A 21,895-nucleotide genomic window follows, 5' to 3' on the forward strand; every position below is an offset into this window, starting at 1 on the left:
TGCTCTCTTAATGTCTGATCAATGGATTCTACTTAAGGTAGTCAACAAACGTTCAGCAGCCTATACTCAGTTAGACAAATGCACACACTTACCAAAAATATGTTTTGCTGAGAATCCAAGTCCCAGGACCATCCACAACAGGTCTTCTATCTTGCAGCCCTTATGTTCGTCACAGGAAGGGCAGGGCTGTCTGCTTATCTATAGAGTCTGAAAGTTTGAGATAACCATTTTGCTCAAGAAAAATTGTCCTTGCTTAAAACTTACGTAATGAATATGATCGCAACAGTGCTTTATATATATAATATGAACCCAAATAAAATCTAACACACGGTAATAGATGAACCAGCAAGACTGAAAAAAAAGATATTTCAGTTGTGTGGCAACGGACACAGCAAAGGGCTGAATCAGAAAGACTGGAACCAAAGCAACTTAAAAACCAGGCTTCCAACATCATCCATCGGAGAATTCATCATTATTCTTCATAAAGGGATCTGAGAAATTTAGGTTGTATGAGATGAAGTAGGGAAAACTATAACCAAGGTTGGCATGTTGTTGAAGTTCTATGCCCAGAATACTATCTAATAAAGGAGCGCAGTGGAGGATATTGAGTTTATCATACATGCACAAACTAAGATCAGCTTCTGTTTAACACGTCTTTAGAAAGGCTATCAGAATACTTTGTTCACACAGCTCTGCTGGCTCTGAAGAAAAAAGCTGTTTTGTTGGGTGTGCGGAGATTTTTGTCTGGGAGGCATCCCACAGTGGACTGTTCTGAAAGATAACAGAACACGTGCAGACAAAAAACACTTCCCAGCCAAGTGAATATATTGAACTTGATGAATACCTCAGCTCTGAATGCTTGTAGTTAGCTTCAGTTTGTCTGTATTTCACTTCACTTAAGATATTCCTTTCTCTCTTCCCTAATCCCACGCTTGAAAGCAGGTTTATAAAGAAGATCACAGGAATGATCTGCACTGCACATCACTTGTTCTGCAGCTATCCTGTGGCTGCAGACAATGCTGAAGTAGAAGAATCTCAACTTCGTCAATGTAGAAACTTAAAAAAAATGTTCCTGTAGCAAAATGTAATTGAGCAGGATGTCCTTGGTGGACTTCCAAGGGAAGTTTATAACAAGAATTGGTTTCTTGTTGCTAAAGCAAGACCATAGGTTGTGCTGGAAGAGCCTGTTGCTTTGCAGTGCTTTGAAACCCCATTTTTTGATAAATGAATGCTGAAAAACTCATAGGGTTCTACAAGCCATGTAGTCTCCTGGACTTTTAATAATTGATTATACTAAGAAAGCAATTTCACAGAATCATAGAGCAGCTGAGGCTGGGAGGGACCTGTGGAGGGCATGCAATCCACAGCTCTGCTCAGGTGGGGGAGGTGGAACAGGTCGCTCAGGACTGTCTGTAGTCAGGCTCTGAATTTCCCCAAAGGTGGAGACTCCACAACCTTTTCATTCCATGCAATGTTTTCTAGTGATTTTTATTTCCTGTACCTTCTGGGAAATTGAGCCAACCCTCCAGCTGCACCGAGCTACATAGTGCTGATAGTTGTTAGGCAACTAAAACAGCACTCAGGACAGGAATATAGTTTGGCTTTTCATGAAAAGGACACCTTGAAGACCATACACACAATTTAAAACGTGCAGTCTATTCTACAGAAAGGCCAAAGAGATTTTGGATCATGAAGATCCAGAGATTCCTATACTCTGTATCCGTAGTGTTGTTGTCCCTTCTGATAGCATCTTCAAAACAGCACAGTATTTGGCAGAGGAGAAGCCATGAGTTTGCCTGATTTTGCTTGTAGAAGAGGAGTAGGGTCTGCTTTCTCTATCTATTTTCTCTCAGATGTTTTTTGAGAATGCAGGTAGGTACGAAAGCAGTTTGGTTACCAACTGGATCCTAAGTGTGAAAAAACACAATTCGCTCGGAAAGATAAGCAAACAGGAGGGCTTCCCAAGCAGAAGGAGCATTGCCAAACCTTGCAAAGCCTATTTTTAGACTTGATACAAAGCCAGGGCATTTGGGAGATAGAAGATAAAAAGCATTTCTGCCTAAAGAACGAGTAATTAAAAAAAAGAGGAACCTGATTTTCCACAACTTTTCTGTGTGTGCAATAAATGGCACACTATCCACAGTGACTGGAAGCTCACTTCATTCCATAGCTGAGAACATGAAAATAAACAACCACCAAACACCCCAAACCAAAATCTTATACAGTACAACGGTCTCAAAATCAACACCACAAAAAATCCAGCACAAAACTTTCATCTAATACTGGAGAATCTCCCTTCCAAGTAGGATGTAAATATTGCTTGCCCTCCGAGGCACTACAGTATCAACATAAAGGTGCAGATACTGTATATTTAATTAATGCAACATAAATACTGATCTTCTAAATGACAAAAAGCACATTTTTTTTCCACATCCAACCCTTAATTTAAAAAATGTCAGCTTTATTCTCAGTCACAAAGCATAATACAATGACAATACAGAACACCCCTTCGGTGACACCTACTCAGAATATGTCCCTGTTACTGCAGCATAATGAGCACTCAAAACACCACGAAAATTCTGCTGCATTATGCAACACAAGTTTGGCTGTCTCTATTTCTGGTAAAACAGAGCCTCACAGATGTGACTGCAAAGCCTGAATATCAGCCACAGTCTGAAATACTCCTTGGAAGACCGAATCCTCACTGAACAACATAAATATATTCGACATTAGATTATTACTTTCTAAAATAAATGATCTCCCTCAAATAGAAACAGTGTCAAATTCTTGAAAAATATTCCTCTTTTAAAACTTTTATCTAGAAAGCTTCCAGTGCAAAGAGAATTAAAACATTGTTTTATTGCTAGTAAATACAAAGAACTGCTCACATGGCAAAGAATGTAGTTGTGCCAACCTGAGTTATAAGTGAGCTAATACTGAACTTCTAGAGAAAAAAAAATCTATTGCTCAGCCTACCTTGAGCAAATGAAACATGAAAGCAATCCGTATCAACAGATTCCAAATGCAGCTCACTAAGAAGAGCTGCAGAACTGATTCATAAAGCTGGTTCTCTGGTGGTCTGAATGTGATGCAGTAGTTGTTTACAATAGACTGGTGTTCGATGCTTATCTACAGCAACTTCAACTTCTCTCACAAGCAGCTCAGGATATAAAATGCTTCCTTCTTTCAATACTTCTGTAAAACAAAAATATGGTATAAGAATCATTAGTTGCTTTGTGTTTTTCTATCCACGTTCCCTCAAAGTGGCTGCAGCCTAACCTGGGGGCTGTTGTGCACGTTGAGCAGTCACGCTGCTGGCTGCCCTTTCATTTGCTGAGGTTCTGTACATTGACATTGGCAGGCTGAACACTGAGTCACACACCAATCAATTCCACAGAATCTGAATAGCAAGCTGGGATTTGGTCACATCCTGCAATGGATGCATTCATGTCCCATTTACTGTCTATACAGAGTTCTGATGCATCAGATATGCTGATATTCCCACCCTGGTGAACGCTAGATGAAACATTACGTTCTGCATACAGGTGAAAGGTCTGAGCTCCCTGTCACCAAAACCCAAAGGAAGGCTCCCAGTGACACCAGCCCACTCAGAGCAGTCTCTCCTTATCAATACTATTTTCATGTAACACTTGAAAACATTTTTTTTAAAGCATTGTTCAAAATACAAATGACTGAAAGTCTTACCTAGGACTGCATTTTGGGTATCTGGATCTTGGTCATCCAGGTGTATCAACAGCTCTTGGTACAGAAACTCAATGTGACTTTTCATTGCAGATTTCACATCACTGTCCTTCAAGCATTTAAACCAGTCAGTTAAGGTGTGAGCAGCAGCCAGTCGTACATCAGCTGATGCATCGTCCAGACGCTTTAACACCTCTGAAAAGAACACATATGTAACCAAAGGGCACCACCAACAGAGAAGTTATCTTCCCTTTTTGTTTCAAAGCATAAATCTATTTCGTAATCACTGGAATTATTCTCTAGCACTCTACCTAGCTAGCACTATGAATGTCTATTCATTAATTGCAGAAACAGTGCTTCTGTACTCTGTAAAGCACAGTATTTCTGTAAAACATTGCATTTTCAGTGAACAGATGCATCACAGACTACTTGAACAAGCAAGATGCAAAGATGTGCTTTGCTGATGGTCTGTTTATACGTCTCACCAAAATAAAGACGTTTGTTGTTAAGATTTCTGCAGTACTGTGTAACAAAACAGTCATTAAGATGCTCAGTTTGGGAAGGGCAGACTTATTTGTTTACATTTCTGAGAACATAAACCCTGTCACATAGCATAGATTGTACTTCTCCTGACTAATTGTTTAGCAGTATAACATCACCCTAGCAGGCACTGCAGAGAACAGCTCTGTTTCACAGTGCAGCACCGTAGATTTGGAGCTGCTTTTTTTTTCTTTTCCTTTCCAAACCAAATCAAGCTAACAAGTCCTGAACAACAACCTGCTATGTATTCAGGTCTATTTATGGCACAGTGACACAGTTTGCTCTTGGCTCTCTGAAACACTGCACGGAGAACAATGCGATCACCGTTTATATAATGCATTGCTGCTCTGCTTTCACTATAGTTAGAACATTATTTCATACGGTCTAAAGTAAGAAGCAATGCAGATGAACCTCTGGTAAGCCTTGCAGACAGTAACACCGACTGAAGTTCCATCTGGTGGTGTGATGCATAACAACATCAAGAACACTTAACAATCAATCAGTTCCACTCGGGAGGGAGGGCACCTGAAAATGACATCAACGTATCTGCAGCACAACACCTCTGTGACAGGAAAGCCTGCAGCTGAAACGCTAACAGAGCAGGGCCTCGCAAGAAGCAGGTGCTGCTGGAGTCATGCTCAGCAACACCCACTGAGGTTCCAGCACTTTGATTCTCTAAAATGCATACCTATACTTCACACACTTCACCAAGTCTCACCTAACAGTTTAGAGCTATGTCTTCAGGACATTAAATGGGCTCTCATAGACAAAACTGCTGCTAACCATATAGTTTTGTACAACTCTTTTTCCGGTTCCTTAATATCTATAGAATTATTTTATGGAATAAGTACCCGAATAGTTAAAATAAACCAGATAAGAGGATATAGAAAGAGCAGCAGAATATATTTATGGGAATAAAATAAGAAGTCAGCATAAAATCTACCCCTGTTTGGAATTCAAATTGTGTAAAGGCTTTTTTGCTCTTTACATAGCATCAAAGCCATCACACATCAGTGATATCACACAGACTTGGCATTCCCTAGTCTGTGTTAGTGCTTGCATTGCTAGCAGCCACAGTGAGCCTGCAGGTGAAGAGGACAGCCTGCACAGTGAATGCACCTGTGCTCCACAATGCCCTCAGTGTTACAAACAAAACTACTAGGAAGTCTCAGGGAAAAGCAATTGTAACTATACAGTACATACACATCTACCCCAACCCCCAACTCTTATACGTACCAGGGTAAGTCTTGCCAAGCTGGATTTCATCAAATTGCCTCCCACAGACTTTTAAAATACCACCAACAATGCGGCAACCCATCAGCCGACTGATTTTAGAGTCCTCGTCCATGGCAGCAATAATCTGGGGCATCAACACATCCTTGACTTTTAAGATCTAGGATTAATGAGGAAAGCATAGAAGAACAATAGCAGTTCGGTCAGTTTAAAGCACTGTGCTCATTGCTTATGTCAGTTATTATTTGGTCTGACAGATCCTGGCTTGCCTAATTAAAAAAATAAGTAATTATACCTAATATACCTATACCTCCTGAAGTTACACAGCTCCATTTTTGCCTGGAAGTAAGCTTGGGAAATAAAAACCTACCAATGTATCACACCGTTCATGAGCACTCAGTACATATGCATATGAGTTTTCTGAAGCTGATTAAAGCTTTAGACTTACCTGCCTTTTTATTTAAAAAAAAAAAAGAACACAAAATACAAATCCTGGTAAGACTTGCAATAGTTTGGAGCTGAAGCAATTTATGTACAGTAGATGGTGCTCTTATTCTAAAAGGAAGTTTTAAAATAAAGACCATTTTAGTGTAACACTTCTGGCACGATTCCTTATTTGTCTTCCACACGTACATTTTCTGTATGTTGATGCAAAAGGGCACCGACGTCGCCCACCGATAGAGAAAAGCATTTGAACACAACAGCAGCCTCTGATATCTCACATGTGCTTAAGCCCTTTGTTCGATTAAGATCTGTTATTGAGACTGTAAATGTTGAATAACATTTAGTGTGTTCTCAGTGCACCATTTTCAAACACCATTTTTGTGAGCAGCTTCAACCCCCCCGATTCCACCGATCCTCCATCACTGTGGCACCTCGCATCTCTTTAAGGACACTCCCTGCCAGCTCTCTGCATCAGTTTCCATAGATACCCCTCAGGTTCCATCTCAGCTCCTCCTGCCCTTTCCAGAAGTCCTTTAGATGATTTTCCCAAACAGCCCCATGGGCTCCAAGGCAACAGACAAGCTGTCACTGCCACGTGCCAGCAGCTCCAGTCCTGGCCATGTCAACGCTGCACTGATGATGCTCACAATGCTCTGTGTCAGCACTGCTGTTGTGCCAGGATGAAGCCCTGCAGCATTTCGTGGTGGTGAGCAGAACCCAGCACAGAGCAGGCCCTGGCTCTGCCACCAGGACCCATCACACCCTCACTGCTAATCATTTCACTTGTTATTACTCCATTGCAATTAAATAATTATGAAACCTACGCATCTATTTGAAAACATTACAAACTATAAGGATCTTTTTTTCCTCTTTGCCTTCATTTTGTTTTCCTGTGCAAGATTTCAGAGTACATTTGATGAAAAAGAGAATTTACCTCTTCTGGTGCAAGCATCTGGCAGTGAATAAGGGCCCAAAGGCACGACACAGCTGTGGTGCGGATGGCAGCTGCTGTCCTCCCAGCATGCCACTGCAGATTAGGAGCCAGGATGTCTTTTATCACAATCTCCAGGTAGCTAGGGAACAGCCTGCAGCCAAAAATAAGAAAGCAAAATAAAGGCTCATGAGGAAGTGATAAAGAGACTGACAGGATGCAAAAGAGAATTTTCTGCCATAGAAACACAGGCAGAAAAGGAGAAAAAAAGAATCTGTAAAAAAAAAATAATAATAATCTTGTCAACATTATTATAACATATGTGATAAGCCCTTCATAACTTAATTTTTTGAGGTAATATGTAAGCAAATACCAAACATGCACAGAAAGGAGAGGCCAGACTTCCTCCCACTGCAGATGATGCCCACGACTCACTGCTTACCTTCTCTCTGTTTCATTTTCTCTGCCTGCGAGGCTGAGATAACGCTCCACGTGAGTGCTGATAGGATTCATTAATATCTGTAAGGCCTTTTGAGACTGCCCAGTGAAAAGAATTCACAGTGTGAAAAGTATGAATGCCATTGCTGACACCAGAACTGTGACACTGCAGGGAGCACCCCAGATACGTAGCTTTCCCCTGGTGGAGAAGCCCCATCTGCCTGCCCTCTAGGTGGATAACAGAGGCTCCGGCTGTCCACTTCATCCCCATGCCTCACGCAGCAGCTGGCAGCTGCAAAGCACACAGAGCACAGCGCAGTACCTCTCCCTGCTGCTCGACACCTTGTCACAGGAATGCACCTCTGCCACCCATTGCACACAGCTGCAGACGGGAGCCCAGCACCTGGCCGCTGCCGGCTCACCGCTGGAAGGAGCAGCGCACGAGGCATCAGGCCGTGCCTCACGCCCAGCAGGTGGCGCATAGGACTCAGTAATAACAACAAATCTGTATCCCAATAAACACACAGAAATCCGCCAAAAACCTTCGATTTACTATTTTAAATACGTTTCTCAGAGTTCATAATTCCCAATTAGAAAATTGGCTAGACAAAAATATCATTGATGATCACTATCACTCCAAATCTCCTTTTAGTTCCAAGCAGTTCCAGTGCAGAGGTCAGTTCCATCAGCATCACGTTAACCGTAACTCTGTGCTGTTTGGGAGAATATTTGTTCTGTCACTTTGAAACAGAATTGGGAAAGCAATAGCTGGCAGCCCTCTGAGACAATAATGTCAGATTCAAACAAAATCTGATGATCATACAACGGTGCTTGGTGTAATAACTGAAACCCTTCCTATGTAAACTGTTGTGCAGCTAAACAAATCACTGCCAGCAATGAACGTGATTTTGTAGCCAGAACTTACTGTTATTTCACCACACTCTCATCACCATTAAGATGTACTTTTTGCTGCTTCAAATGCAAGTAAATCCTCCCTCTCTCTGCCTTCAAGTCTCACTGTTATAAATGCTTGTAACTTGATGTTAAATATGATCCAATTCCACAAGAGGACATACAGTGCTTGTGCTATTGGTGCTCAGAGACATCATTTAGTGAAGGGCTGTTAGAGAGTTGGGCGAGTATGGTTGGGTTGTGGTTGGACCTGGTGATCTTTAAGGTCTTTTCCAACCTGAGCAATCCTATGATTCTACGTAGCCCATGCATATAATGATACATAGCTCTGCAAAAAAAACAACCAAAAATCAAAGCTCTGCTTACCCCTGGGAATTGATGGTCTCATTGGCTTTCTGGAGCAACTCTGACAACACAGTGAAAAGTTTTAAGCGCATCTGGGGATCTTTGTTTGGCTGCAGACACGCCTTAAGAATGAGAATAAAGTCATGGAGAGCTTCACCTATGACAGGACCTAGAAAACAAACACGTAATAATATAATTAATTTCTATTCAGATGGTTCATACAGAAGCACTTTGAAATGTGTAATATGCCTGGTGTTAAAACAGCATTTAACTTTGCACTCACAGGAAATGCCATGTTTGAAAGGGTCAGCCTCAAAACTTGTGTAACAAAATGACCGCAGCCTTATTATTTCTCCATGTTTACATAAAGCTTCTTTGCATTTGACAAGAGAATCTAAAATGCAGTGAATTTTTACAAGCTACTATTTGAAGCAAAAATATTTTCCAAATTCACGCTCTGAACCATTAACGTTTTCACCTCCTCTGATGAATTCTTTTTTATCACTAACCAAGAAGCTAAGAAATAAACCCCGAGCTGTCAGCCCAACACGGGAAGAAGTGATTTGGCAGGAAGGTGCTGCCCTTCTCCTTGGCAACGATTCATATCTGCATGGTTTTTAAGAGGAAGACACTTGGATCACCGACTTGCTTTATTCTGTGAGCTGCTTGCTGTGGACTGCTGCTTGCTATGAACTACCTTGCCCTAGAAACTTCTCCAGTTCACTTTCCTGTGATACACATCCACTCAAGTCCCATCACTCAGAACCTGCACAGGAAGAGACACAACACCCGGGCCTTTCTGGTGACCAGAAGGTTCTTCACACGTGAAACGCACAGACTGAACCGTTCACCATTCTCAATAGCATTCAGTAGCATCTGGAAATGCAGTGACTAATTAAAAATAAAATAAATCTCTGACGTCTAGACTTAGGCAATACGGGGTGAATGTTAAGCTGCAGTTTGCTAAATTTCCATGTCAACAAGTAGGTCTTTATTTTCTTAACATTTATTTGAGATATATTACTTCATGTGAGTTTTGGGGCATTCTTAGGACACTTATTATATCATACTGATAACACCAAATCCAACAGATGGGAAATAAACAAAATAATCTACACTGCTAGTTTCAGAGTAAGCACACATTCCTGAAAAGCAGCAAAAACTGAAACATTGGAAATGAGTAAGCCTGATTAAACTGATTAAAAAGCAGCATTCTGTGTGGGAATGATAAGAGAGAAAAAGAAAAACAAACAAACAAGCAGATTAGCCCTAGGAGCTGCTGTGTTAGACAGAAAACCCAGACAGCAGCAAATAACCAGCATGGGGGGCAAGTCAAAACGTCTGCCCAGACATTTTATGATTTATTTGCCACTAAGGAGAAGCCAGACGACTGTCTAGGAGTTCCACAGTCATGGGAAGGGGAATGCAAGCATGCAGGGAAGTTGGCTTCTCAGAGCTTGCAGTGAAAAAACTTCTTGTTCATTCCACAAATAAGAAAAGTACTTCAGCCTTGAACCGTGAGAGCGCGTGCTTGATTTATCAAGTCGCCTGCAATGCACTGTGAGGAATAAAGGAAGGCTGCCTTCCAACACCACATTGGGGTTAGAGAGCTTTCTTCCCAGATTTCAGATGACGGAGGCTCCCTGCAGCCGATGGGTGCTTTTGGAATTGGACTGCCTGCACATTTTCATTTTTGCTTTTCATCGTTCTTGCAGAGGTTCTGAATACCACATTATTCATTATAAAGTGCCACGTGTCTGCAGGCTACCGAGATTATTACTTTGTCATTCCATTTTTAAGAACTGGATGGGCTATCACAGCACTAAATAAGTCATACCTGAATGAGTCGCAATGACATCTAACTGTAATATTTCTGGAGAATAACAGGTCCAGCTGTCGTGTGACACTGAGACCCATTCCAGAAGCTGAAGGATATGCTGTCTGTAGAGGTAAAGAAAACCATCCAACTGCTGCACTTCAGCTAATGAACACATTGCTTCTTCCGCCTGTTAAGGAAAGAGAGGCGAGATACTTCATCTTAACTGGGGTGATGTTTGAAAAACAGGTCAACCTTTGAAACTCTGTTTATACCACAAGAAAGGGAAGGGATTCCCACACTTGCAATTTGGATGATCAAGACCAATGCACACAGTGTTGGCCTATAGTAAATCCTGTAATTCTGACTTTAAAACAAATATTTGTCCTGATCTCAGAGCAAAACTGTAAGGAACACAGCAGTGCAGGACCAAAATTAAAGCATCTCTGACCCATTTGAAAAGCTATCCAAAACCTAACTAAGCCATGAAACCAGTCATATTCATTTCAGCAATGCAGTGATTTTCTCTCAGGTTAACAATGCTTTAAACATCTACGTAAAGGCAATTTCCCACACAGACATCTAGGCCTATGGCAGCTACCAAAACTACTGCCACTACTGCTCAGACAGGGCAAGGAATTCCCTCCTCTCCTCCTGCTTTTGTGTTTTGCTTTTTCTCCTTTCAAACTTTAATGAGGCAAAAAGCCATGTAGAAGTTCTTGCAGGCAGAGATGAGGAGCATACTGAAAGCACTGCCTACAGCACCACTGATTTCAGCAGACAGTGAGCCAAGAATAGGAGCCAGGCATGGTTGGGAACCCCAGTAAGGAGCAGCACATCCTCAGCATGGCCATCAGTTCCAGCAGGGAATGCTGCAGCACAGCGCTGTGAGTGACACCGTTTGACTTTACGAGGTGCAGCAGGACCACAACATCACAGCCATCTCTCTACTGGTTTTGAACTGAACTCCACCGCACGCGTCAGCTAAAGCACGCCAAGGACCATTGGAGTGTTGCTGGCTAATAACTTGCCAGACAAAGGTGTTATTATGAAAGATCCAGATGTGGAGAAAATAAATGAGATTTTTAAAATAAGCCAATCAATCCGGATTTGCTAGGAACAAAGGTTATTCATAAAGCAGCTTTGCCTGCCTCAACACAGTGAATTTTTCTTTCTGGGAGCGTTCTATGAGCCAGTCAAAACAAAACAGAATAACCTGAATGTAAAATACTCATTTATCTGTAAATAAATTGGAAGATGTTATATGACAGAATGTGTCAAGAGAGAAACCATTCTCCATTCCCCCCCATCCACAACACCTTTTGTTCTTTATTAAACAAAGGAGGCACAAAACAATGCTTCTTTCAGAGGTGATTTAAAATAAACTATTAACTGGTTTCACAAGTGCAATTGAAAACATTGGAGAGAAATCAAATATGCCAGCAGACTGTTGTGCATCTTCTCATTCAGAAGTGTCTCGTAGTCAATAAAAAGAATAGCAAGGGTGATTTTCTTTCATATATTTGGAAACAAGCAAGTTTAACAATGCATTACTTTCATGCTAGTAATCAACACGCGCCCAGAGAAGAACTGAGACAGTATAGGATACTGATAACAAAAAGAAGCCTTACCTTTAGGTCACCAGTTACAGCACTGACAAGCTCAAAACATGCCTGACTGACTGTAACATCTGACTTAGCTTCAGCCTATTGGGGCTGTAAACCATACCCCTCATCACAGTTCCTCAGTGCTCAGTTGGTGGTCCTGATCTCTTCTCTTAGCCCCGGGCAACTAGAAACACTGAGGGCTGCAAAGCCAAAGGGCCAAGAATCACAAGTGGGAAGAGCACAGATGTGCATCAGTCCCATCAGCTGCAGCCTCCGCTATGGCTTTGCTCTGCTGTCTCCTTATCTCCTTATCTGAACTCAAATTCTATAATGCAAATCTTATCATTGCTTTTTACTCTCCAAATCTTTTGACCCTGAACGTAAGAACAGCAACAGGGGAGAAAAGCAAAAAGCAGCAAGTTGGATTTGCTTTGGTGACAAACTTATATGTTGCAATTATGTGAGCTTGTCACCAGATACTCTATTTGTGTAACTGAACTAAAGGCTAATGAGAAAAAAGATTCTCATCCAAAGTCCTGTCAGCTTTAAAAATCAACTGTGACTGCAGGAACATCCTAAACCTTTAATAATCTTGAGAGAGAAAATTTTGTTGATGAAAATCAGGATTTACCTCCATGAAACAGCTTCCTTTGCAGGAGGATGAATTCACATTGCTAACTTTACAGACCACTTAAGGGCTAAACAGACAAGATACTGGAAAAGATATCAGATCAATCTGAGGTTTTCGTGGACAGATATTCTGTTAAAAAAACAAATAGAAAAACCACAAGGCCAATAAATGAAATAAAATAAATCCTGCTCTCTCACTGGCTCTCCACAAGACAGATCTTCATGCTGTACCTCTTTGTCCTACAAAGTATTTTTAATACTTGTTCTGTTTTACCTCTTTCAGAGCAGTTTTCTAAGTGTGTGCCTCATTGGAGGCAGCCTTTCAGCTGGGGGCCATAAATACTGATGGTGCACAGGCCTCTGGAATAGCATGCCTGGGAGCAAGAGCAAAGGCAGTAGAATAGCCATCACATTTAAGAAGCACATTTGAAGAAAGACAACTTGGATGGGTCGTGATTATACTACGTGAGGAAGGCTTGCTGATTTATTTAGCTTGGGGAAGTAAGAGGAAGAGAAGAATAAGGGGGTGAGAAAATGTGTAGCCCAAAAGCTCATCTATTATCAGGGCATCTACAGATGCCCTTCACTTTAAAGCATTCCTGCAACAACATTTAAGCTTTTAGTTCTGGTCAGGGGCAAAAAGTTCAACTACAGTAAAATCAGTCAGATGTGTGTTTAGAGAGAGAAAAAAAAATTGATTTCATTATTACTGATAACAATATAATTAATAAAAATAATAGTAATGCTAGTCCCACTTTCATTCCTGCATAATCTCAAACACTAAAAAGAATTTACCCCATGTAAAGGTTCTCTTGGTTGTCATTAAGAGTCAGTAAGATGCACTACGGAGCCAGAGTTAAGGTCAGGCAGTAGCAAATAATTTGAATCTGTACCAATCTCAGTGAAGGATTTCTGTGGTTTAAATTCTAACAGCCACACAAAAAACTATGGCTCTGTTTAGACAAAGCACTTTATCAACATCAGAATAAGGAAATACAGCATGCTAAAACAGTCTGTATCTTACCTTCTCTTTAAGGTGCTGAGAACTTGGTACTGCCATCACTGTCACCAAAACTTTCATGAGCTGCAAGGAAATTTCTTGGCAGTCTTCCTGGCATACCTCGATCAATGCTCGTACACAGCAAAGCAATTGCTCCATGTAAAGGACCTTTATTAAATAAAAGCATATATTTATTGTGTTCATTAGAAAATATTCTCCTTAAGAGCGAGATAAGAGAAGTGATAATAATAAAATCTGGGTGCTGTACAGTCTTCTAAATTAGCCACATCGATCACTCAATGCTGGTTCTCTTGGTGACCTACGTTCTACTTTCTACAGAACACAGCACAATCTTCCTGCCTTGTCCTGGCAACAAACTCAGTGATCCTGCTCTTAACCACACAACCGCTCCATTGCAAATAAAAACATCAAAGCATTTTGCTGTGCTTACTACAGGTAGCACTTTCTCATTCTGAAGAGCAATTTGTTAATTAATAACATCTATTATGACTTTTTCAAATATTATTCCATGTCTGACTATTTCAACTGAACAGTAATGGTTAAATGCATAAAACAAGAAAACCCGAGTGTCTGCTTTTATCTTTGCCAATTTATCTCGTTTGCTGCAATATAATGCCTGTTATCTTGATCCAACTGATGTCAGTGGAAGTCAATATTCTTGTCAGTTAGCTTGCAGTAACTTCTATGATAAAGTGCACTTGATATTACATGAAGCTGTCAGACTACACTCAACTAACAGAAGGGGCCATTGTTATAAATTTATTACCAAAAATAAATCAAGTCTAGAAATAGTTTAGCTATCCATGCTATTAATCTCATGGACACAGTCAATCCTTAGCTAAACAATGTCTGTGCAGCATTTGCTCTCTATTTTAGAGATAGATTGTTTCCAAAACCATAGGTTAGAACAATTTCACAACTCCACCAACTGCTCCGACTCAGATGAATGCGCCTTCTGTACGCCGCTGCGCGGAAACGCTGAGCGCCAGACCTCAAAGCAGTTCTGCAGATACACCTCAGGGAATTGCTGTTTGAACAATCAGGTGATAGTGCTTCCAGTTATGTGAGTTCCTAATCATCCCAGGCTTCACGGAGATTAAGGTTAATTCTCTGCATCACTGGTGTATATTCCATTAGGGAAGAAATCTAGAATAACTCCACATGTATATCTTACATTGGCTCAGAAAGATAATTACGCCAGATTCAGTCTACACACATGAATAACTTTTGTAAAGGGACTTTTGAATCTCATGAAGACAGGATTTTCTGAAGGCAACAGTGCAGCCTTTTTTGGTCATCTTAAGAACAAAGGCCAAAAAACTTGTGCTGCAGTGAAAGGCCAGGACTGCATTTGTGGGGGAGGTGGTGAGGATTCCTCACAGATCTATTTCCACATCTGGGCAAGTGTGGAGGAGAAAAAAAAAAGAAGAGTAAGATAAAGAAAATAATAATTATAATCCTAGAATCATTCTCCATTGCACACTGAAGAGAAGCTCTCCCGTCCTTATATAGCAACTGATGAATATTCTTCAGATGGCAGAATGGCTCAGCCACCAGCAAAGGTCCATTTGAGAAGAGATTTCTAGTTTACAAAGGCCTCCTTGCTAGAATCTTAATGAAACTTAATGAGAAGCAACCAAGCTGAACTGAATACAGAACATGCTCTTAAATGTACAGGTAAGCAGCATACTGCTGTCTTCTTTTTAAAACAGAAAACAGTACACAAATTAATACAAAACAAAAATAAGAAATGACACGAAAAGGGAATCTTTCCTGGGAAGCCAACATACCAGTCTCTGTGGCCTGTGAAAGCTGTCCATTGCTGATGATTAAAACACATTATCTTGTTTGGACTGAGAACACAAAGAATTTCTAAGCATGGGTTGAATTCTGGCTCTGGACTGGCCAATGGAGAATGCTGTTTGCACAGCGCATTCTGAGCAGCCTCTTCTTTCCTCCTCACACCTCTCCATTTTTCCCCCACAATATGAAGCATCCTACATCAGCTCTGGAACTTGAATCCACATCTGCTAAGGGGACGAATTGCCAGCAGTTTTTTGGGAATAGTTTGATTGGGAGACCACAACTAGGAGAATACAAGGAGTCTTGGGAAAGACGTGTAAACTCCTGTCTTAGTCTCAGACACGTTAAGATACATCCTGAGACAGAGTGGGTTGGGAGTGCACAGGAAAGGTAAGGGAGGACTTAAGGAGAACAAATGAAGAAGCGAGTTCAAGAAGCAAGGTGTCACGTTTCCCTAAATCCTTACCTCCTCAGATTGCTGACAAACTCCAGCCTGTGACAGCGTGCCGCCAAGATCACTCAAATGAGGCTGCAAGATATTTTTGGGGCTACCTCGAATCACTGCAGCAAGAACCATTAAACAAGACGGCCTAGGTGTTATCTCAAAGGCTGGTGTGATTAATCTCAAAGACACTTTAGGACTGACAAACGTTCCAATCAATTCTGCTGCCTTCACACACTGGAAAAAAAAAGAACATTAGCTGTAGAGGATTCTTCTGGAAACACAAAGACCATTCAATACATCATTGGGATTTTTCTTTTTATGATGCCAGCTGTTACTCTAAATGCTGCAGCAGTTGCCTTGTAGGCCTTTTCCACACACAGGAATTGTTATACGCGTGAAGAAATTTTCTTGACATGTGTTCAGTAAACACATACTAAGGTATGCAAGCACCCTGCTTGGCCTCAAACCTCCATGTGAAAGTAACGTACAGAAATGAAGTGTACAGCTTGCAGTGTAATTAAGTCTCAAGCTCAAAATAACCAGATGTTGTAGATTTGCTGGTTTCAAGTCTTTCTCCAAATGCTGTCTTCAGGCACGTGCTCTCCATGCACCCACTCATTCAAAGCATCAACAATAAATCCATCAATGGGATTTTTTGCTATTGTACTGTATTTTGGCAGTGATGTGACTGATTTGGCTTACTGTGGAAGCACTGCCATGGAGCTGCTCACTGCTTGCAATCTCTCCTTTAGCAGAAAGGGCTGAAATCCATTCCCCATTACACTTGTGCACTTTGATCCCATCTCTGCCTGCAAAACAGGCTGTTCTTATGTGACGTACCAGCACATCAGGCCTTACTGATGCCTGACCCCAATCAGGTGCATTACACAGACACACTTTACGCTGTGCAACAGGAACATTTCCTCCTAATTCCTTCATTCAGCAGTTGGCTCATTTCCCCAAACACAAAAGCTTACCTCCCTTTATATACGTCACTCCCACTCTAGTGATTTAGCCACGTATGTTCAATTGAACCTAATTAAAATTTGAATCAATTCAGGAAAAATGAAGGGAGAGAAACAACAACTGGTATTGAGACAGAGTATAAAGCCAACAAAAAGAAACTGCAAAGGAAAAACAGACTCGAGGAAGAATCATTTCAGACATGGATTTCTCAGTCTGCATATGGCTAAACTCACAGTGGGAATGAAAAGAAAACCTTGACTTGGGAAACCCATTCTATTTAACATCAGTTGGACTACTTGCATCCGGTGAGTGGAAAATATTCTTCCAATTCCCCATGGCAATTCCATTTGCAGCTCTGAATTAACTTACGTGATGCTTTTGTTATATGTATGCTGTCTTGCTTGTGTAGAAAAATGAACAGATCTTCTCTAAAAATTGTAAAGACAGTTTGTATTGCCTGTCTGGCCTCTGAGAAATCCATCTAGTCCTTTCAGTGACATAAATTTCATTGCCTTATTATTGAACCAAGCCTTGAGAGCAACAACTGATACACTATTAGATAAAAATGATACTAATTATTCCTTGCAAAAAGGTTAGGAGTTTTAAGTACAATGACTGCAGGTACGGTGTGGAACTAGGTGGGCTATGCAGCAGGGGGAGATGATCAATTGAACCTGAACAGGCATGACCTGCACAAGTTTCTAAATGGAATCTGTTGCCACAAGGCTTTTACACTTTAATCTGCTTATGATTTTTATGGAGATCATTTTTGAAGCTTCATGGAGTTGGCTTATAAACCAAACAGTATTTAAATAATTTTATTATCGGTCTTCAGACCAACAATACAAGAATGCATTGATTTTAACACAGTAATTAAATACAATTTATACATATTTTTAACACCCATTAAAAGCTGATCCCGATGCCATGGGGAAGCTGCAGTGACCCACGGTGCTGCCATCCCTCACACAGTGCTCCAGGCACACACACACGAGTGTCTTCATGAAGCATGTAGCAGATACTTACATTCCTAACCACCTCGCTTTCTTCATCCAAGCACGCTTGATACAAAGTTCTGAGAAGCAGCTCCATGTGCTGTGTTATGTGGTCCTCTGCGTGCAGCAGTAACACATACAGAAGCTGGGATGCTTTCACTCTGGTGCTTTCAACCCAGTCTGTTAGATCACGGCAGAGAGCTGGAAGGACTTTGGAGAGGTTCCTTGACACGAGTTCCCGACACCCCAGTCCTGGTCGGGTCACTGGAGAGGGAAAACAAACCCACAAATTATTCACAAGACAATGACAGCCATGTGGAAGGAAAAGCCTTGGAAGAGTTTAGAGACACCAACTTGAGCTCTGGGGATCTGCTTCAGTGTGGAAGGAGATATTCCGAATGCTGCTGAGGATTTTACATGTGCAAGTCGTATTTCTTTAATAGATACTGCAAAACTTTTCATTCCACACCACTCTGAAAATGTACACATATGTCTTACTACAAAGTGGTTCAAAGTTTATGCTTTAAAATGTTTAAAGAAGGAAGAAAACGTACAAGAGTATGGCACAGTGCCCTCTTTGGAAAATGCTGCCTAACAACTTCCGTGATTTCCTTTTAATTGTTTTGACAGCATAAATGCCATTTAAAGAATTAATTGAGGCCATCAAATTGAAGGACTCTTTTGTGCAATCTCTGTGGAATCACTAAGTTTGGAAGGGGGAAAAAAAAGGCAATTGCTCTCAGGTCATACATTTTTTCCCCCCCTTTTAAATGCAAGTTCTCCAGAGAGAACAGTGCTGAGCCAATCCTCCTCAACACCACCCACCTGGAAAACCCCTACTTTCTGTGCAATACTCACCTCCTTTGGGATAATGAGATGGTGGAACACTAAAATCCATCTTATCCTTCAGATCTTCTTCGTTCTCCTTCTCCCACTGCAAGCCTATCTTTTCCCAATAAGTCCAAGCTAGTGTCCTAGGCTCAAAATAAAATAAAAACCATGACCCCCACAGGAAAACATCTTAAAATGAGACTTTTGGAAATTATGACTTCTTGAATTCATTTGGAAGAATTGGAAGCAGTGGGAAGAGCTGATGCTGATGAACACTTCTTCTAGAGGGTAATCCCAGCTCTGCCTCTCTTACCGTTTCCCTCCTCACACAAACAAGTCACCAGAGGTTACACTGTCAGGAGTAGGTTTACAAATGTTTACTTTTCTTCCAAATAATTTATCTGTAAACATAGAAATACTTCCACACAGAGGAAGGGAAGTGGAGGGAGAAAAAAAGAAAAGAAAAATCAAAAGTATTCTGCTTACATATTTTCAGGAATGTCATCAGCAATGCTGCTGAGTAACAGAGGGATCAACTTGTGAAAATAGGAGTATCTGTCCCGGAGGTGCAACAGCCATTCTCCAACCACAGTTGTTACAGCCTGACGAACCTGCGTGGATTAAAAATGAGGGAACAAAAAAATAATTCATTTTTTAAAAGTCAGGTAAATACTTCAACAGATAGAAAGAATAAAAAATTGCTTTTGGTAGCTAAGATTTGGTATCCAGTGCATGAACAGTGTGTGATAATGAGAAGAGCAGAGGACCTCCTCACTTGCAGCACCTCAGCACCCCGTGCTCCCCCTTGTGTTCTCTCTCTGACTCGGCGTTAGACAAAGTACTGCACAAACACACTTCTTGTGCTTTGTATCTCTCTGAGAACATGAGAAAGGTACATTTCTTTCAAATTTGCACTTTTCCAGCCTTTCTCTAGATGACAATTTTATCCATTTACTGTAACAGAAACCAAAGTTAAGTATTTGAATGCACCCACTCAAAAAATGAATTATTTATGATTACATAGCACATTTACAAAGGACTACTGCAATTGCTTTTAATGAAGGAACCCAAACTGTCTTTGTTAAACATCTAAAAAACCACAGAACAAAATCCTGGAGAGATCTGCCAGAAGAATTTAGACAGAACTGGAGGCCTCCTTTAACATTACAGTGCCAACACACTACAACAGCGTGCAGAACCAGACAGCAGTGGAACAGGCCATCCACCTGCTTTTGGATAGTCCACAGCTGACTGCGCCCATATGTGACAGGCTTACATACCTCAAATGGATGCATGAATGCTGAAAATCAATGAGAAAAACAAATAGAAAGCTAGATTTAAAATAACACCCCCTGATCCCTAACAAAAAAAAGAAGAAAATTGACACCTTGGGAATCTCATCAAATAACCGTTGGGCCAGATGAGACAGAACATCATCCACAGACTTCCCATTTCCAAACTGTATCACTGCTCCAGTAGCCTGAATTACATCCACACGAACTCTGTAGTGCTGGTGTGAAATTGTTTGCATTAAGGGCTTTATCAGAGATTCCGACTGCATGTGGAAGTGCTCTGTTAGGAGAGAGACAGAAACTTCAAGTGCTCCATTCTCTACAGGGGCCACACATTTTGAGCACGGTGATTTCTGCAGCACTGTGAGCAGCAAGCTGATGTTTACATTATATTGGAGCTGAATGCCAGCCCACAAGCACTGCTCCCCCACTGAAACAACACCACCCACATGCCATAACTGATCATGGAATCATAGAATTGTTTAAGAGTTGGAAGGCACTCTTCAAGGTCATCAAGTCCAACTTCCCTGCACCGAGCAGGGAAACCACAGCTCCATCAGTGCTCAGATTCTGTCCCCTGAGCTTGGGTGTCTGCAGGGACACAGCACTGCCACCACTCTGGGCACCCTGTACCAACACCTCACTACCCTTAGCATAAAAAACTTTTTCTTTATAACCAATCTAAATGTGCCCTGTTTTATTTTGAAACCATTTCCCCTTGTCCTATCACACAGACCCTGCTAAAGAGTCTGTTCTCTTCTCTCTTACAGCCCCTTCAGATACTGAAGGCTGCTCTCAGGTTTCCCTGGAGCTCTCCCTTTTCCATGCTGCACAGCCCCAGGTTTCTCAGCCTGTCCTTGTAGGAGATGTGTTCCATCCCACAGGTCATTTTGATGGCCCTCCTCTGGTTCACATCTGTGTTGCACCGAGCACTCCCCATGTGGATGCAGTACTCCAGGAGAGGGCTCACAGCACAGAGCGGAGGGGCAGGGTCACCTTTTCACCCTGCTGGCCGCACCTTCGATGCAGCCCAGCGTAAGGCTGGTTCTCTGGGCTGTGAGGCACAATGCTGGTTCACGCCCAACCCGCATCCACCAGTGGATATCTCTGGTACACTTCTTCACCGGATCCCCCTCGGGGCTGCCGAAGCGCTCATGTGAGGCCGTGCACAACGTATTTCTCTTCCCTGCTGCTGGCTGCATCCCCACAGACTCCGGCCCCAGCCTGGCCCCCCCCGGGACAGCGCATCTCACGGCACCCCGCGATTCTCCCCGTGTCGCCCGATTCCCACCTGGCACGGCCTGGGCACAGGCCACGGCGCACCTGCAGCCCTCCCGCCTGACCTCGGCGTAGTGGTCGAGGAGTGCGGCCTGCAGGATGCCGACCACATCGGACAGGTACGGGGCCACGTCGGCCCCGCCGCGCCGCAGCAGCAGCCCCAGCAGCTGGAGTAGGCCGAGGCGCAGCTCCTCGCACGGTTCGGCGCCGAGGCGCTGCGCCAGGACAGGCAGCAAGACGGGCAGCGCCTCTCCGGGCCGCTCGCAGCTGCTCAGGCCGTGCAGGAGGAGCTGCAGAGCGAGCTCCCGGCACCGCTCCGCCGCGTCCCCCGCCAGGCAGCGCGCCAGCGGCCGCACCAGCTGAGCCTCGAAAACCTCCCGCGCCGCCTCCGACGAGAGCGGCCGTTCCTGCACCTCGACCCGAATGGCCTCCAGAGCCCGCAGCCGAGCCGCCCGGCCGCACTCGGGGCCCTGCAGACAGCTCAGGGGCCGGCTCAGGGCCTGCGCCAGCTCGGCCGCCCCGCACGCCGCCATGCCGCCCCGGCGATACGGAAGCGCGGCACCGTTGCTAAGGACGCGGCACGCTTTACGACGGCGGGAAACGCTTTACGGCCGCGCCGAGCGCGCTTGGCGGCAGGCCGCGCCTTGGGGCTGTGTCACGTGGTGT

The 21,895-nt window shown here is 42.6% G+C and overlaps 2 protein-coding genes across 10 annotated transcripts in view; both read right to left on the bottom strand.

Annotated features, from left to right (window-relative positions):
* SUN1 (Sad1 and UNC84 domain containing 1) overlaps positions 1 to 188 on the bottom strand; it is a 31,793-nt gene extending 31,605 nt beyond the window's left edge. For 3 of the 8 annotated variants that reach the window (XM_052679878.1, XM_052679868.1, XM_052679872.1), the window contains exon 1: positions 93 to 187. The gene's annotated coding sequence lies outside the window, so the exon portion shown is untranslated. Of the gene's footprint in view, positions 1 to 92 lie in introns of all 8 variants that reach the window. The other 5 variants (XM_052679877.1, XM_052679874.1, XM_052679873.1 and 2 more) reach the window with 2 other exon arrangements.
* On the bottom strand, positions 107 to 21,777 carry DNAAF5 (dynein axonemal assembly factor 5). 2 transcript variants are annotated; one of them, XR_008205951.1, is made up of 14 exons: positions 21,243 to 21,777; positions 20,047 to 20,231; positions 19,146 to 19,270; positions 18,687 to 18,802; positions 17,860 to 18,092; positions 15,889 to 16,101; positions 13,623 to 13,766; positions 10,383 to 10,551; positions 8,567 to 8,714; positions 6,854 to 7,004; positions 5,479 to 5,635; positions 3,706 to 3,897; positions 2,977 to 3,195; positions 107 to 207 (listed from the first exon to the last, which is right to left on the bottom strand). XR_008205951.1 is itself a non-coding variant. In XM_052679879.1 (13 exons), exons 1-13 carry the CDS (start codon positions 21,760 to 21,762, stop codon positions 3,056 to 3,058), a joined length of 2,493 nt encoding a protein of 830 aa, XP_052535839.1. In that variant the 5' UTR covers positions 21,763 to 21,777; the 3' UTR covers positions 2,441 to 3,055. The 2 variants fall into 2 exon arrangements, 1 of the variants encoding a protein (XP_052535839.1); XM_052679879.1 differs by lacking the exon at positions 107 to 207 and having other exon boundaries at positions 2,441 to 3,195.
* Positions 21,778 to 21,895: the final 118 nt, after the last annotated feature.

This window comes from Tympanuchus pallidicinctus, unplaced genomic scaffold (assembly GCF_026119805.1).
Source record: "Tympanuchus pallidicinctus isolate F22 unplaced genomic scaffold, pur_lepc_1.0 scaffold18, whole genome shotgun sequence".
Classification (NCBI taxonomy): domain Eukaryota; kingdom Metazoa; phylum Chordata; class Aves; order Galliformes; family Phasianidae; genus Tympanuchus; species Tympanuchus pallidicinctus.